General features: G+C 47.0%; 1 protein-coding gene across 2 annotated transcripts in view; it reads left to right on the forward strand.

Moving 5' to 3' along the window:
• brip1 (BRCA1 interacting protein C-terminal helicase 1) overlaps positions 1–15946 on the forward strand; it is a 31980-nt gene extending 16034 nt beyond the window's left edge. For both annotated transcript variants that reach the window (XM_029120174.2, XM_029120175.2), the window contains exons 15-20: positions 5040–5211; positions 5414–5535; positions 10213–10325; positions 10633–10715; positions 10930–11265; positions 12716–15946. In XM_029120174.2, the coding sequence (XP_028976007.2) occupies positions 5040–5211; positions 5414–5535; positions 10213–10325; positions 10633–10715; positions 10930–11265; positions 12716–13725 (1836 nt within the window). In that variant the 3' untranslated portion in view covers positions 13726–15946. The remainder of the gene's footprint in view (positions 1–5039; positions 5212–5413; positions 5536–10212; positions 10326–10632; positions 10716–10929; positions 11266–12715) is intronic.
• The last annotated feature ends 380 nt before the right edge of the window (positions 15947–16326 follow it).

The following is a 16326-nucleotide window of genomic DNA, read 5'->3' on the forward strand; positions in this document are numbered from 1 at the left end:
AGTGGTGTCTGGTTGATCCCTATCAAGAGGGCTCACGCAACATGGAGTCCTTCTGGCCTCAGGCAGATACGCCCTCCGAGCAGACATTGTGAACACACACCCACCACCAGAACACACTGTTCAATGTCCACACACACAGACACACGTGTTCACCTCCACCATTCAGACACAGCCCTGTCTCTGACCCCTCACCCCCTCCCAGTCGTAGTGGTCCTCACACTCACGGAGACATTACACTCTCAGACATCTCCCAGAGCCCTCCTGGAGCGGTGGTTTTGTAGCACTTGAGTCTCAACAGCCCCCCGGTTAATGCCCATTAAAAGCGCAGTCCCCCCTGCCCTCTCGCCTCGCTGTCTGGCCACACCACAAGAGGAGAGGGACACGACTTATCATGGGGCTTCTGGGGTTGGGCCGAGGGGTGTAGCGAGGGAAGAGGTGGCTTTTATTAAAACTTGTATTTATTTTTTCTCAGAGGTGAAAAGATCACGGGGAAATGCAAGATGCTTTTAAAGCAGATTGAGATAAGGGCCATTAGGCGTGACGTCGCCTTGCTGTCTGTGTGAAGATGCATCTGCCCTGGCGCCTGAAACCTGACGGGGGCTGACGATGGGGCTGGGGGCACGCACACACACACTCACACATGCACACACACACACGCGCCCCTCTGTCTCCCAGCCACGCGCCATCATTATTCCTCTGTCAAGGTCTGCTGTCATGTCTACGTTGTGTTTTGTGCGCATGTCCGTCGGTATGTATCTCCTGTATGTATCTCCTGTGTCCAGACGTTTCATCTCCGGACTGGTGACTGTCAAAGTTAGGCATTGCTGTCTAGGTACCAGAGCCGTACACTTCTGGTCTGTACTCAATAACGGCCAACCCATCTGGTGAGACTGGCCCGAAGGAGACACCGTAAAAAATCTTCAACACTAAACTTTGACAGTCTTCCTTCTGGAGGTGTGGACATTTGGGCAGGGAGACAGCCTGAGGCATGAAGGTGACAGATGGAGAAGACAGTAGTCGCTAGGTTGTTGTGATGTCTAACCACTGAATAATTGAAGGCCGCGACACGTCTCCCGGCGTAGCAGTAGAAGCAGGCAGGGGGGTGGGGGCCTCCATGTTTCATTGATGCCACTGTTGTCCATTATTTAACGGGTGTTAGGAGGACAGCGATGTGTCGCCTCACAGCCTATTGACACCAGGGACCGTAACAAAGAGATGGGACCCGCTGGAAAGAGAGAAGTTTACATTTCTGTCAGACGGAGTGGCACTCTTGTTGCCGCCACTGTCTAATCCCTCCAGGTCCGACCGAGCGTAGCTCCAGCCCACTCTGCCCCGTTTGGTTTGCGGGCAGAAGCCGAGCGGCAGACTAACTGCCGTGACCAGGCAGCACATTAAATGATTCAGTTTGTTGTGCCTGTTGGTTACTCTGAGACTGGCTAAACACTGCAGTCTTGGTGCTGTTGCCTGGACAGACCGCTACTCAGGGACCTCGTGTTATGACACTGACCTACTGGAGGACTGCTGGGTGAGGGTGGTACGTTGTCACTGAGGGGCTAACTTTCATCCCATGTTGTTTCCTTATTTATTTCCAAGTGCTGTAGATGAGGAAAGGACCCGTTCTTATTGAAGGCGAATGACTTGCTGTCCTTCCTTGGATGTGTTTGAGTGTGCTCTCTGTTGTGTTTTGTGTGCGTGTCCTCTCAGTGGGGAGGGAAGGGTCCTTCCTGTCGTGTTTGTGCACCAGGACGTTAGCCAAGTGTGCACACTGGCATTTGACTGTAGCGCAGCAGCAGAACAGCACCAGAATGGTGGAGCCCTGTGGATTCACCACCTTGAATTAGTCATGAAGCACAGACTGTGCCTTGCTGCTCCTCCACCACAAAGCTGTATTACTTAAGATTTCCTTGCACTTTGCCAGGACAAAGTCTTTCTACAATATTTTTTCTTGTCTTTATTCACCCAGTTGTAGCATTGGATTTTACACGATTAAACTAACAGACATTTTAGGCATTTGTCTGATACTGCATTAAGCATTGCCCAAACCTCATTATTATGACAGCATATTGTAGCCAAACTGATTTTTATCCAGTGTTTGAGTAATCAGATCAGTACAGATGACCAACGCCTAAGACTGTGCCCTGCCACAGAGGGTTCTCCCGGTTCGCACTATCAATGGCCCAGCTGTGTAAATATCTATCTGTGGGGTCATACCTTGGTCAGATCCGTGTGATTCTCAGGCGTCTGCCTGCCTCACCATTCCCTCTACCCTCTTAGACCTGGCCAGTCTGCCTCCTTGTCTCCCTGTCCCTCCGCCTCTTCTGTGCGTCATCTCACCTTATCTTTCCTCGCTCCCCTTGATCCCGGCACCACTTCGTCATGATGATGGACAATGTGCTTGTAATTAAATGGCAGTGTCGGTTGGGGCACTGGTGTGTCCCGGACAGCACCCAATTCCCTATGAAGTGCACTTCTGGTGGGGCCCTGGCGAAACGCAGTGCGCTGTACTATAGGTTGCCATTTGGGCTCACTCCAGTGATGTTTACTCTTAGAGTTTGAGAGATAAAAGCATTAGGGCCCATTACCCCTGCCCTCCCACAGGCCAAGGGGCTCCCTCCTAGAGGGACACTGACTGGATTGGATTTCGCCTCCTGCTTTTATTTTTTTATTTTTTTTAAGGACTTTACAAATGACAGCTCAGGGAATATAAACAACAAGCTCTACACAAGCACTCTTTGTGCTGCTTCCTTTGTCTCAAATGGCATCCTACCACCTACATGTAGTGTGCTGCTGACCGTCATGACTTTTAAAGCCTCTGATCAGAAGTAGTGCACTCGAGGGGAAATAGGGTCCTGTTTGGGGAGCATTTGCATACCGTGTGTTTTAACGGTCTTGGCTGGCCTTTTGTTATGGGGTTGTGCCCTGTTCCACGGTAGAAATGAATAACGCCGGCTGTATAAAGTTCTGTCGACAATCCAAGACACTGACTGCAGTGACTCCGGCCGTCAATTAGATGGGGGGGGGGGGGGGCTTTGCATGTGTCCTCCATCTGCCTTTCCTTTTCCTCTTCTCTTCTTCACACTTTTCCTCTTGCCCAAGCATGGCTGTTTGTCTCACAGCGGGTCTGATTCTGAAGTAAATAACATGAATTATTGACCTGTAGTCAGTCAGGATTGGCTCTGAAAGCAATCTTTGGGGCCAACAGTTTTGTGGAGTCGTGTTGGTGGTTGACGAGGAAAGCAGCAGAAATACACTACCTTTGTCGATGTAACGCTGCGGCTTTTGTAAATGCGTCATGTTTTATTGATGACAAACTGTTTTCCTGCCCTGCTGATTGTTTTGTGGAGGTGCTTAATGATGCGACCTGATGAAATTTGTCCGTGCTTCGTTTCACAACCAGAGGCAGTCTATAGCCACCTAGCTGTGACGGACTAGGGACTGCTGTAATGTTCTTCTAGTATTTCACTGCCCTACCTGCCTTTTTTTCTTTTTGCTGTTTGAGTGACAGCTTACCTACTGTTGACAGAAGTTTGTTTAGTCCTAAATAATTTACTTGGCTAAAAACTTATGGGGGTTTCAGTTTGTGTTCTACTGTTCTCTATGATAGCAAACAGCACAGGTTTGCTTTTAAAGGTGGCTTTTGTGGCACAAATACCATTCAAGTCAGGAGACTTGCTTTTTAGTGACATAAACTGTTTCCTCTGGTTTAGACGTGATGCACAAAAGATGCTGTATCGCTACCAACTTATAGGGATAGTTTGACCTAGATTCGTATTTGGGTGAAATGTTGCTTACCCTGAGTTGTTCTTGAAAACCCATTATTCACCTCTGTCCTGGCCTGGAATTAGCATTATTAGCATTGTCCAAATTCATGAATTAAAACTGTGCGTCCTGAGGCACAAAATCTGCATTGCAAGCATTTAATAACCAGCAATCACTTTAACAGGACTCTCTTCCTTTTTGGCTCTTTAGCGCTATCACTCCCTTGACTATCTATCCCTCTACCTCACTGTCTCTGACATCTGTGTATCTGTCAGATGACAATGCAGCCTAAGCTCCTGGCTTGAGCCCTGCCGCCCGTCACTCCCAAATCTGGCCCTTTTGGGAGAACTTCTACTTGACCTGTCTAACACATTTCCAAGCCAGTGGAGATGCTTTCTGATTGTGTATTCATGCATAGAGTCCGTTACGGTGTAGACATGAGTACAGTCCTAGCGAGAGGGCTGTTTGATCGATGTTCCTCCCAGGAGAGATGCTGACTTTTTTGCACTAACTGCAGCAACAGTGATTTTATTATGGAGGGACAAGGAGGTTCGATTTCTCTTGTATTTTGCATGTAAGATCAAGCTGTTGAACAACAATAAAAATAAAAATGTATAGCATCTTTACCATTAATCTGTACCAATGGTGCCCAACATGCCTAAGGACACTGTGTGTGTTCCTACCACACGACATACAGTTTGGGGTTTATTGCATTCCAACTGTTTCTGTAGCTGACTTTGGAAGCTGCTAGTGTCGTTTTGAGTTGGTTAGTACAACCAACCGCCTAAACTGGGACTGGATTCAAACAAAAATGTGCAAAAACATTAGTTTAAAATTTAAAAAACTCCCCAAACAGACGTAGCCTGAATGACCTCCCTAGAAATGCCTTTTTGGCATTGTCATAGCTCAACAATTTTTAAGTGTTCCACAGGTTAAACAGAGGTTTAGTAGCCTATGTTAAAAGAGTAGAATCTCAGCAAATATTGAGCAAATTACAGCTGTTTATAGTCTATGTATCTGACATGCTATAGTTGAAAAACCATGCAGTACTGCCACTATAGCCTATTCAGTTAGCAGCAAAGCAGGCACCTCAAAACTGCATTGTTATTGTAACTGTTCTGTTAAAAAGGCAGCTTTGTTTCAATGGGCTGTAATTGGTTTTCACTTATTACTTTTCTGAGGGAAATTGTTTTTCTGAACACAAACCATTATTTTATTCAATAATCTGAAGCCCTGATGAATGGGCGAATAATCTGAAGGTTGGCATATCATTTCCATAGATGTTGGACAAGCTGTGTGATCGCTGGACCAACACAGGCCTCTGGAATAAACTGGAAGAGAGGAAGACCGTTATCAAGGAGCCTAGGGGAGGGGGGAAGGGAGACTTTGATGAGCTGCTGCAGATCTACTACGACGCCATCAGAATCAGTGGAGAGGCTACCGGAGACAGAGGTGAGACTGGGGACAGAGATATGACTACCGGCAATAGGGGTGAGACCCGCTGGGGGGAGACTTGTGGGGACATTTAAGATTATCGGGGAGATTGGGACAATCTAGTCCCAAACAGAGGTGAGGCTACCGGGGACAGGGGTAGTGTTGGGTACCTGTATTCCGTGGATGATTGGGTTCATGTTGATTCTGTTCTCCCACCCAGATGGAGCTCTGTTGATGGCAGTGTGTAGGGGGAAAGTCAGTGAAGGACTGGACTTCACAGATGACAATGCCAGAGCAGTGGTAACCATTGGCATCCCCTTTCCCAACATTAAAGACTTGCAGGTAACAGCCAGAGGAATTCCCAAAGCAGAGGTTTCAGGTTCTAATGGATCCGTTTTGAGTAGCTGGGGTCTCTAGCCTTTTCGGGCATGTGAGCTGCTTTTAATTATCTTTTTATTGTCAGTGAACATACACTTCTCTCCCGTTTCCCTTGGTCCTTCATATATGTGAGAAAGTACTGCCCTTTTTCTGCATGGCTAACTGGTTAAATAAGAGCACATGTAATGTTTTTTCCTGAAGTTTGTTAAAACGAGTGTCACACCTGAAAATGTTTTACATTACTGTCAGAGGGAACAGAACACTGAACCTGTTACCTTCAGAGGGGACAGAACACTGACCCCGTTACCTTCAGAGGGGACAGAACACTGACCCCGTTACCTTCAGAGGGGGCAGAACACTGACCCCGTTACCTTCAGAGGGGACAGAACACTGACCCCGTTACCTTCAGAGGGGGCAGAACACTGACCCCGTTACCTTCAGAGGGGACAGAACACTGACCCGTTACCTTCAGAGGGGACAGAACACTGACCCCGTTACCGTCAGAAGGGGCGGAACACTGACCCCGTTACCATCAGAAGGGGCGGAACGCTGACCCCGTTACCTTCAGAGGGGACGGAACACTGACCCCGTTACCTTCAGAGGGGACGGAACGCTGACCCCGTTACCGTGCGAGGGGGCGGAACGCTGACCCCTTTACCGTGCGAGGGGGCGGAACGCTGACCCCTTTACCGTGCGAGGGGGCGGAACGCTGACCCCTTTACCGTCCGAGGGGGCGGAACGCTGACCCCTTTACCGTCCGAGGGGGCGGAACGCTGACCCCTTTACCGTCCGAGGGGGCGGAACGCTGACCCCTTTACCGTCCGAGGGGGCGGAACGCTGACCCCTTTACCGTCCGAGGGGGCGGAACGCTGACCCCTTTACCGTCCGAGGGGGCGGAACGCTGACCCCTTTACCGTCCGAGGGGGCGGAACGCTGACCCCGTTACCGTCCGAGGGGGCGGAACGCTGACCCCGTTACCTTCAGAGGGGACGGAACTGTGACCCCGTTACCTTCAGAGGGGACAGAACACTGACCCCGTTACCTTCAGAGGGGACAGAACACTGACCCCGTTACCTTCAGAGGGGACAGAACACTGACCCCGTTACCGTCAGAGGGGACGGAACACTGACCCCGTTACCGTCCGAGGGGGCGGAACACTGACCCCGTTACCGTCCGAGGGGGCGGAACGCTGACCCCGTTACCTTCAGAGGGGACGGAACTGTGACCCCGTTACCTTCAGAGGGGACGGAACACTGACCCTGTTACCTTCAGAGGGGACAGAACACTGACCCCGTTACCTTCAGAGGGGACAGAACACTGACCCCGTTACCGTCAGAGGGGACAGAACACTGACCCCGTTACCGTCCGAGGGGGCGGAACACTGACCCCGTTACCTTCAGAGGGGGCGGGACGCTGACCCCATTACCGTCCGAGGGGGCAGAACACGGACCCCATTACCGTCCGTGGGGAGAGGAGTCAAGATATGAAACTAAATACTAAGACCCAAGTCACTGAGTGTGTGTCCGTGTTGATGTTCTGACAGCTACATTAAAAAGAATCTGAGAAGGGCAGGCAGGAAGGAAACCACAGGTAGGCTGGACATGAACACAACGCTGCCCTGACTGTGGCAGAGATTTCAAGGATTCTGTTGAATTCAAGATGGAAATGCACACATCTGAGTAATCAAGTTTTCCTGGTTAGCTGGTAATTGCTGTCTTTTGGACCTTATTTTATTTGAAAAACAAAACAAAATATTGGTTGGGGGGGCACAGTTGTTGAGGTAATACCTTTTTCCTCTTCTTGCTATTACTATACAGGCTCATTTCTATTATGTTAAGATGAATTACCATCATCAAAATGTGATTTGTCATTCTGTACACTGTTGGAGGACACCCTAATGGGTTACACACCCAGAGCATATTCAATTAAAATGCTGCCAGTCAAAAGTCCGGCGCCACATTTTCTACCGGAAACGTTTAAACACGCATGCACAGGAACACGCCTATGCTTGTCTCATCTACTCTCACACCCACTCTAGGGTCTTCTGTGCAGTGTGTGCACAAATTCCCTCTACCCCCTGCATTAAGACCTCCTCCACACTCCTTTATTAAGCACGTACCCAAGCATAGCTCATGTATAGACGCATTGTAGTGTGGATGCCTGCCTTCGCTGCCTCTACCGTGCTCCACTCTCAGCAACGCTGCTGTTACCTGAAGCACAGAGCAGGAGCATTGTGTCTACTGGCCTGTTATCGTGACATCAAATGTGCACTGTAAACAGGCCTCCACGTGGAATACTCTGCTAAATAACACCCTATTCCCTGGTGTAACACGGGACGACTGGTTGGCATTTAGGGCCCATCGAATGTTACTTTATACATAAAGTAAATATATATTTTTTCTTCTGATCAGGTCTGTTTAATAATAAGCAGCTATGTCCTGCGTGTTGCAGAGGAACCATTCTCTGGGTTAACAGGCAATAAAAGGCACTTACAGCTGATATGGAATCTCTGTTTGCTTAATGAGGAGCACGGCAGACGCTTTAAAACACCAAACACCATTTTATAGCAGCCTTGTGTCTCTGCTTTGATACTTTATTGGGGAGGACCAGACAATTTAGGTCCACTGTTGATGAATGGGAGATACTTTGGATTGTTAGTGTGGTGGGTGGGGGTGGGGGTGGCGTGTTTGTGAGCTGGTGAGGTGCCTGTGAGTGTGTGTTCAAAGAGGGCCACGCTCCGAGGACGAGGCACTCAGCTGTCAGATCTGCCACATGAGGCAGACGAAGCGCTCTGAAATCTCAGTGACATGCACAGGATGGCCACGACTGCCAGGGGCACGCACACACGCGCACTCACATGACACACACACTCACACGCACAGTTACTCACAGACACTCAGTCACAGACGCACAGTCTCTCACACACACACCACGCACAAACAAACCCACTCAGCGGCAAACCATGCCTGCTGGACAAATGTATGTTTTTAAGGATGAACAGGTAGCTGTAAGAGGACAAGGTCAAAGCAAGCGAGCCACTAGCGATCTCCTGACATTTTAACTAATGATTTCTAGCTTGTGCTTTCTTGCACATTTAGGAGGAGATTCGCTAGCAGCGAGAATTGGCTTTTTCACATATGCGGCCTGTCATGCCAGATCTGGTGTTGACATAGTACAGTGACGTGAAGGCCTGGACTTTGAAATGGACTCCCGTTGGATTTAGATGACATCGGCAGCTCGGGGCCGCTGGCCTTCTCTTGGTGACGAAGGTCTCAGAAGCAAACGCTCCCAGCTCTCTGGTGTCTCAGACGGGAGGAGGCCAGCGGCCCCGAGCTGCCGATGTCATCTAAATCCAACGGGAGTCCATTTCAAAGTTTCATCTTATCTCACCATACAGACGCATGCCTGCGCCTCATGTGAGTCCTCGTAACACGAGGTTCCACCTGGCTGGCCAGCAGCGAGAGGGGAAGGCCGCTGCCGGTTTCTTTTGACTGGTTTTAGCGCGCTTTCTGTGTTTCTTTGTGCGCATTTAACAAAGAATCTCTGTGCTCTTTTCACCCGGTTCACCGCTCAGGCCGCGTGTGCCTGGACAGACTCGTCCTACCTAAGCCACGGTGACGTCTAGTGATGTGACACATCTCTCTGCCTATGACAGACATCGGAATGGATGACAGTGTGTACCTGCCGTGTCCCTGTGTGCTCGGGGTCGCGGCGCTCTGGGCTGTCAGCAGACGGTACCTGCCTGTCAGTCCCTGTTAGATTTCCGTTCACCAATCTGCCCCGCATGTCCTGCCCGTCAGACGCCGTATGAACTTTTCACTTGTCAATCCCAAAAGGTTAACTCTGAAAGTCCAGGGGAGATGGATGGATGCAAATTGATAGGTGGATGCTTTTGTGGCATGGCTTGTTGCTCATGTCGTCTGGGCCACCTTCCTGTTTTTCGGTTGCAAACCCCTCCTACCTCCATTCTCTCCCCCGCTTCACCTTTATGCCTCTTCCATAACAGTTATGTCAGTAAGGGCAGGCAACAACAACCTTGGTGTTTTAACATGAGGTTGTCTTTACCCCCTAAGCCTGTCTGCCGTTCACTTTCCCACTCCACAGCCCACATTAATCACATTAGTTCTTCATGGACCGCCCTGCCTGAAACCTCTCCAAGCCACTAATAGGTGCTGCCTGGCGGATCTGAGTGCTGCTACAGGCATCATAGCTGTGGTTGTTGTTATCATGGGTCAGGTGACTAATGATATGTCCATCGTGCCAAAATCAGTGGCATCAGAAGATCATTTTGTGTTACAGACTTTTAAATGCATAGATTATAAGTTCAAGATATATTTGCCATCAATCTATACACTAACAAGTTTTTACAAATGTGCCATTTTATTAAAAATGAAAAATGGGAATATCTTATACCCAAGAAGACTTTTAGCTGTGTGAGGTGCTTTACAAAGAACTGAATAGTGTGCACATGAGATGCTAATATTTATGTACATCCGATATGTAAAGTTTTTAATTTTGTTATAAATTGGCAAATATTTCTGTGTTTTTTTTTGTATCAAGGTTGACATTTGTTTTTCACCTTGCTGTTTACAGTAACTTTCCCAATTTTCTCCATGTGCCATTGCTGCTTTGTGTGTTCAGGTGGAACTCAAGATGAAGTATAACGACCAGCACTGTAAAGCCAGAGGTCTGCTGTCAGGAAGCCGTTGGTATGAAATCCAGGCCTACAGAGCCCTCAACCAGGCTCTGGGCAGGTTAGTCCCTATCCTCTCTGGGGGCTCAAAACAAATGTCTCTTTTAAAAATGAAAGAAAGGAAGAAGAACACATTTACAGGGTAGATCTTGTCCAGTATCGGTTAACCTGACATTGCTGGTGTGGATCTAGAGCCCCTACATACAAGTCACCTGTTCAACTAATCCAGGGCATTTAGAGAGTTAAGCAGTGTTAAATCAGCATCAGAGACCTCTCAATTTCCATTTCATATGAAAACTGGAACTTCCACTGGCAACCCACAAAAGGTTGTTATGGCCAGATGTGTAACTCCCTTCTCTTTTCCACAGGTGTATCCGGCACAAGAATGACTGGGGAGCCCTCATTCTGGTGGATGAACGGTTTGGAAACAATCCCAATAGATACATCTCAGGTGCTGCTTTAATTTCTGCTGTTAGTGTGCTAGTTATGTGACTTGATGTACTGTTTCATATCTTAGACAATAGGAGGTGATTGTACCACAATATATCTAGCGCATTCTTCAACGTAAGAATGCGCTAGATAAGAATAAGGCAAATAAACATCGTATTAGTTTCTATTTGAGATGGTCAGGATCTTTCACTGACATGTCTTATCATTAACTGAAGGTCTGTCTAAGTGGGTGCGGAACCTCGTCAAACACCACGACACCTTCGGCGCCGCCATGCAGTCCCTAGTATGCTTTTCCCAGTGCCAGCAGGGGGCAGGAGAGCGCCACGGAGCAGCGAGTCAACCCTTCAACAGCACTGACATCATGCCTCCAGCCAGCCTGTCTCCAGTAACAGTGGAAGAGCTGTCCAGCTGTCACCCCAGTCAGAGTCCCAGCACAGACAGCCTTCTCTGGGCCACTGTGCACAACACCACCGCCTCTCAGGCCTCAGCGCCCAACACCCAGCTGGAGGTGCCCAGGTCCTGGGTTCATCCAGAGACCGCAGGAAGCACAGGTGTAATATTTATATTCATGTATATACACATAGACATTTTGTTGAATAAGTTCTGTGGAGGAAGTTGGTCAACTCTCAGAGGTTTGATTGGTGTGTCAGTGGATAATTAGAGAGCTTTTTGATAATAAAGGTTCTTGATAATAAAGACCTCCCTATACCTCTACTCTGCATGATCTCAAAACTGTAAGTGAGATCTCACTATTTGTTTTTTCATATAGGTTTCACTTTCGTTAAGCACGCACCCGTCCAGATTTGAGTGAGAGAACAGTTCGATGTGTTTATCGAATAGTGTCACAGTACTTGTTGCTTCGTCGTTCAACTTGATCTCAATGTAAAGGTGGTTTCTAGCTGGCATATACCTTGAAGGCTGTGTCTGCCTACTGTAGCACAGATCTCCCCCAGGAACCCAGATGGTCAATGTAAACATTTGACATTCCTCAGGTTGGCAGAGTGTGACCTACACAGAGAATCTAAACACAGATGTTTCTGTTGTTCTCATTGTCTAGACACGTTTAACTTCCAATGAAACATACGTTCGTATGATTCCACACTGTAGTCCAACATGCTTCCATCTTGTTTTTCTGTGTCCTGGTAGTGAATGTCTGACGAGCATAGCTTTTGCCGTTTCCACTTTCCAGAGTTTCTTATGGCCAATGTTGATTGTGTAGGGATTAATTTATTTTATTATGTTTAAACATATTGGGTCCGATTTTAAGGAACATTAACTTGATACCTTGCCCTGGTCTGTTTGACAGGGCTATTCTCTTGTTAATATCAAACTAAACAAATTAAATGTAGCAAGAAAATGGGTTTTGTATGGTTCTGTGACCTCAACTGGATCAGTTAAAAAAACTTTCTGAGACGGAATTGGATCCGTAGTCTATGAAGCCAGTGGGTCAAATCGGGTGGACGTTTCTAATGCTATTGTCCGCCAGGTTGCTACAAGGCTGAGATTGTTCTCTCAATTGTGTTTTGGTGGTGGGAGGATGGGGGGAGCCAGAGGCTGTACTAGCCCTTAGTGTTGCTGGGGGAGGGTGTCTGTGCCCATACCCAAGTTTGTCTCATTACTAGTAAGCACTCCACGTCTGACTGGAGCTGTGCTGGGTTGGGATGGGGTGAGGTGAGCAGTGCGAGGACCAGATATTGGACTGTTGCTTTCGATTAAATCCTGCTGACCATTGTTTGTGTTACATTGAGCATGAGATGGTCGGTGGGTTCTGTAGCCCCTCTTCACTAGCCAAGATGAGAGCCAGAATGACGATGTGTGTCTGTTTACACTGCTGTTTCTGGAACCAGCTTCTGTGATTCCTGAGAGACCAGTGTTGGCATTCTCAATGCATTTCACCTGTTCTGTCCTCGATTTACTGTCAGCGCCTGTAAACTGCTTCCATCAGCTCTGTCAGCATGTTTTTCCAAGATATTCCCTAACGTCTGTATTCTCTTCGGGCAGGTGACCAGAAACACCCCTCCATTCATTTAAACATGGACCCCAAGGCCCTGACCCCTATTATCACCAGCACCCCACGGCCGCTGCACCACCTTTTCGCATCCACCCCTGTGAGCTCTGCACGCTTCAAGTCCCCCATTTTCCAGGCCTGGGAAAAAGGCAGGCGTGGGGGTCCTCACGTCAACCCTCCTCAGTCTGACTCTGTGGAGGAAGAGGAGAAGGAGAACCATGTGGGGCACCGTCCCTCTCCAAGGCAGCAGGCCTGTGACAGACAGAATGACCTGGCAGTGATCCCTCCAAGACAGGACCAGGGACCAGTTTTAGACCTCTCACCAGTAGAGGTCCCTGCCAGTTGTGAATCCAGACAGCCCATTGTAGTAGTGGATGATCCCAGCCTCCTCGAGGAAGAGGAAGACCAAAGTGTGTTCTTCACCCCTGAGATGTTTGATGAGGAGGAGGAGGAGGAAGAAGAAGAAGGGGTGAATCCTCTCTCCAGGACATTGTTGGGGACAAAGCAGGGTATGATGGTGAAGCAGGGGGTTACTGTTGCAGCCAGCCCTGTATTCACCACTGGAACACCACAGGGGCTTTCTGAGGACCTGTTTGACCCAGGGCAGCGACTCAGCGAGGGGACTGGGAAAGACCCGAGGGAAGGCACTCCCGCTCCCTCAACCAGTAGAGATTGTGCTAGTGTGGACCAGGACAGACAGCAGGGGTGTAGGACGTGGATAGGGAGTAATGACAAGGAGCAGGGGCAGGAACAGCAAGATACTCTGAAACAGGAGGACAATGGGCAGGATGAAGGGAAAGAAGTGACCCAGGGCCAGACCCAGGGACAAAGCCAGACCCAGGGAAAGAGCAGGGTGAGAGGCAGCAGGACACATAGACTGTCCAGGTCCAGACAGAAAGCCTCAGGTATTTCCACTCCGTCCTCAGGTAAACTAACCAACTACTTCTCTGTTGTGACCTTAGAAGACAAAACACCAGGTTCTAACTTCAAGATTACTAGTTAGACAACAGCTTAGCAAAGCCAGTTCTCAGGGCGCTGCCAAGATTAGTTCATAATCAATATGGCTCAATTGTCCAGCACGACAGTAAGATTTGGTTGACTCAGCTGACATTATCTATTTAAAAACTAAGGCCCTAATCAAAGTTGCTCAAATAGCCATGTGAACAGAGTCATGTGTGTATATATATTTTACACATCATTAAAATGAAAGACGAAATGCGTCTTTATTTTCCTGGAGACGTGATCACGGCATCGTCCTATTGTGTTTTAATGAGATGTTATTTGGAGTGAGAAGAGAAGGGGGGGCAGCATGCTTGACTACACGCTGCTAGAGAAACACTTTCGTTTTGACACATTTCTGTGCATTTCTTTTTGAAAGTTACTTTCTGACTCTAAACTGGAGGGTGGTAAGATTTGGCCTGTGCCAGAGAAACCCACACATGGGCCTTTCCAGAAACGCATATGCACCATTATCTGGAGTGACTACTATATATCAATTAATAATTTAAATAAAGATGTCAATTTATAATTTTAAATCCCAGGTAATTCAAATTTTGTGTTGTTGTGATCTCAAAGTTGAGCACTGCCAGGTTATTTGATGGATCCAAAAATAAGTGTTTAATTTACAGCTTATGTGTATGTTTTGTATCATACAGTCTTTGTATAAAATATGTAGAGTTTGTACCTTTTAGAAGTATGTCAGAGATTGAACTTTACATCGACAACATAAACAATATGCTGGGCAGCACCTCTTACAGGAGGATTTGTTTACAGTCATCATTTTTTTCCTCCTTTCACTAACCCCTTTGCTTAATCAGCTTTTATATTTGACTCTGGCTGCTTCTCTACGATTAGGGTCATTTCTGAATTCTGCTGCCAAGTGGATTGTTTGTTGAGTGGGAATTGAAATTGCACTTCAACAAAGATACGGTGGATGATGGACTATGTGATAAGGAAGTCGTATATGTTAATGGTGATGGGCGTGTTACCACAGGACCACCAATGTTAAAACCGGCTCTGTAAAGTCTGATGTGGCGAGCGCTGACAGAAAGGTTTATTGACATCTATGTCATATTTAATCACAAGACATTAAAAGCTGAATTAGGTATTTGTGTTTTCCTTAAACTGCCTGACAGGGCAATGGAGCTGCCCCTTGTTTGCGGTGTGTTGTTTTGCCCACCACTAGACGTTAACAATGAAGTTACTGTGATAACTGTCTAGTTCTAGATAAAAGGGCTTTGCCTGAAACATCTTCATTAAATGTTAACTACAAAGTACCCTGTCTACCAGGCAGAATGATATCATGATCGCCAATCTAGTGGCAACTCTGCAATTACATAAGTGCTACAGAAAACTGCTAACCAAACAAATGTCTCACAAGTGCGCTCTTGAATTAAAGGGCATCTAAAGCAAAAATTACATTACAGATTTTTCTCTCCCAGACCTCGAAAGTGATCTTATGATGTGGTTTAAGTATTGTTATGAACTTAAGACATCAAATGGTCGTTTTCTGTTGTTTTCTTCCATAGGGCCCTCAAAACATTGATGTAAGCATGTTATGAAACACTTCAAACCAATTTATATATACAGCCAGTGGTCAGTTTATTAGATACAGCCATCGACTACGGGATTGGACACCTTTCCATTCAGAGCAGCCTGTGCTGCCAACAGCCTGTATTGTCTCTTCCCAAAGTGTCTGTGAAGAGATGAGCTATTAAATTGCATCGTACTCTGCGATGTTCTGAACAAAATTAGCCTATGTTTAAATACATGTAAAGTGAGCTTTGAAACCATGTCTTCCAGATCAGTTGAGCTATTTATAAAAAAAAATGTATTGTGTAAACAACAGTAATTTTGTGACAATACAGATTTGGGGTTGTATTCCAAACTAATGTGTGCTTCATCAACAAGACCGCTTGGTGAGCTGAAGAGAAGAACCTTATTGACTCTTCTGTGACCTATTAAGGTGCATTGAAACTTGGAAGGCGTGTGGACACTTACTCCTCTCACATTGTTTTGCCTTGTGTTGTACGGACCACACATTTCGAGGAAATTTGTAGGAGTACACAGCCTTTTAGCATTGGTATGCTTTTACAGACCTCAACAACATGAGATGGTTGTGTAGTTTATTTTGGGAAAGTTTTGAAGTATATAGTATTTTTGTATGTTCGGCCATTACAGTATATGACTTGTGCAAGCAACTAGACAATAAAAAAATTTAAATGTCTGAAATTGTGTTCTGTAGCTCTGAACTAGCTCATCTAAATTAAGCCACCCAGCACTGCTGTTGGCAGTTGATTCAGGCGTGTTAGTTCTGGGATACATCTAGCACAGGGAAAGGCTGTGGGTCCCTAACACAGGTTTGAGAACAACTGGTTTAGCCCATCCTGTTTTTGGTCTTTCCTGCCTCTGTAGTTTGGTTGGTCAAATCTTCTGTGAATGTTATTGGCTGGCACATTATCCATGCCTATCGCCAGGAGAATGTTCTGTGAATCAGTTGGTTTTTTCTTCTGCATTTTTGCAGGTTATTTGGCATTGTTGAGCTAGCCAGTGCTTCTTTGGTACATGCATGGATAAATGAAAAAAAAAAAAACAGTTGATTTGG

The sequence above is a fragment of the Esox lucius genome, chromosome 1 (assembly GCF_011004845.1).
Source record: "Esox lucius isolate fEsoLuc1 chromosome 1, fEsoLuc1.pri, whole genome shotgun sequence".
Lineage (NCBI taxonomy): Eukaryota > Metazoa > Chordata > Actinopteri > Esociformes > Esocidae > Esox > Esox lucius.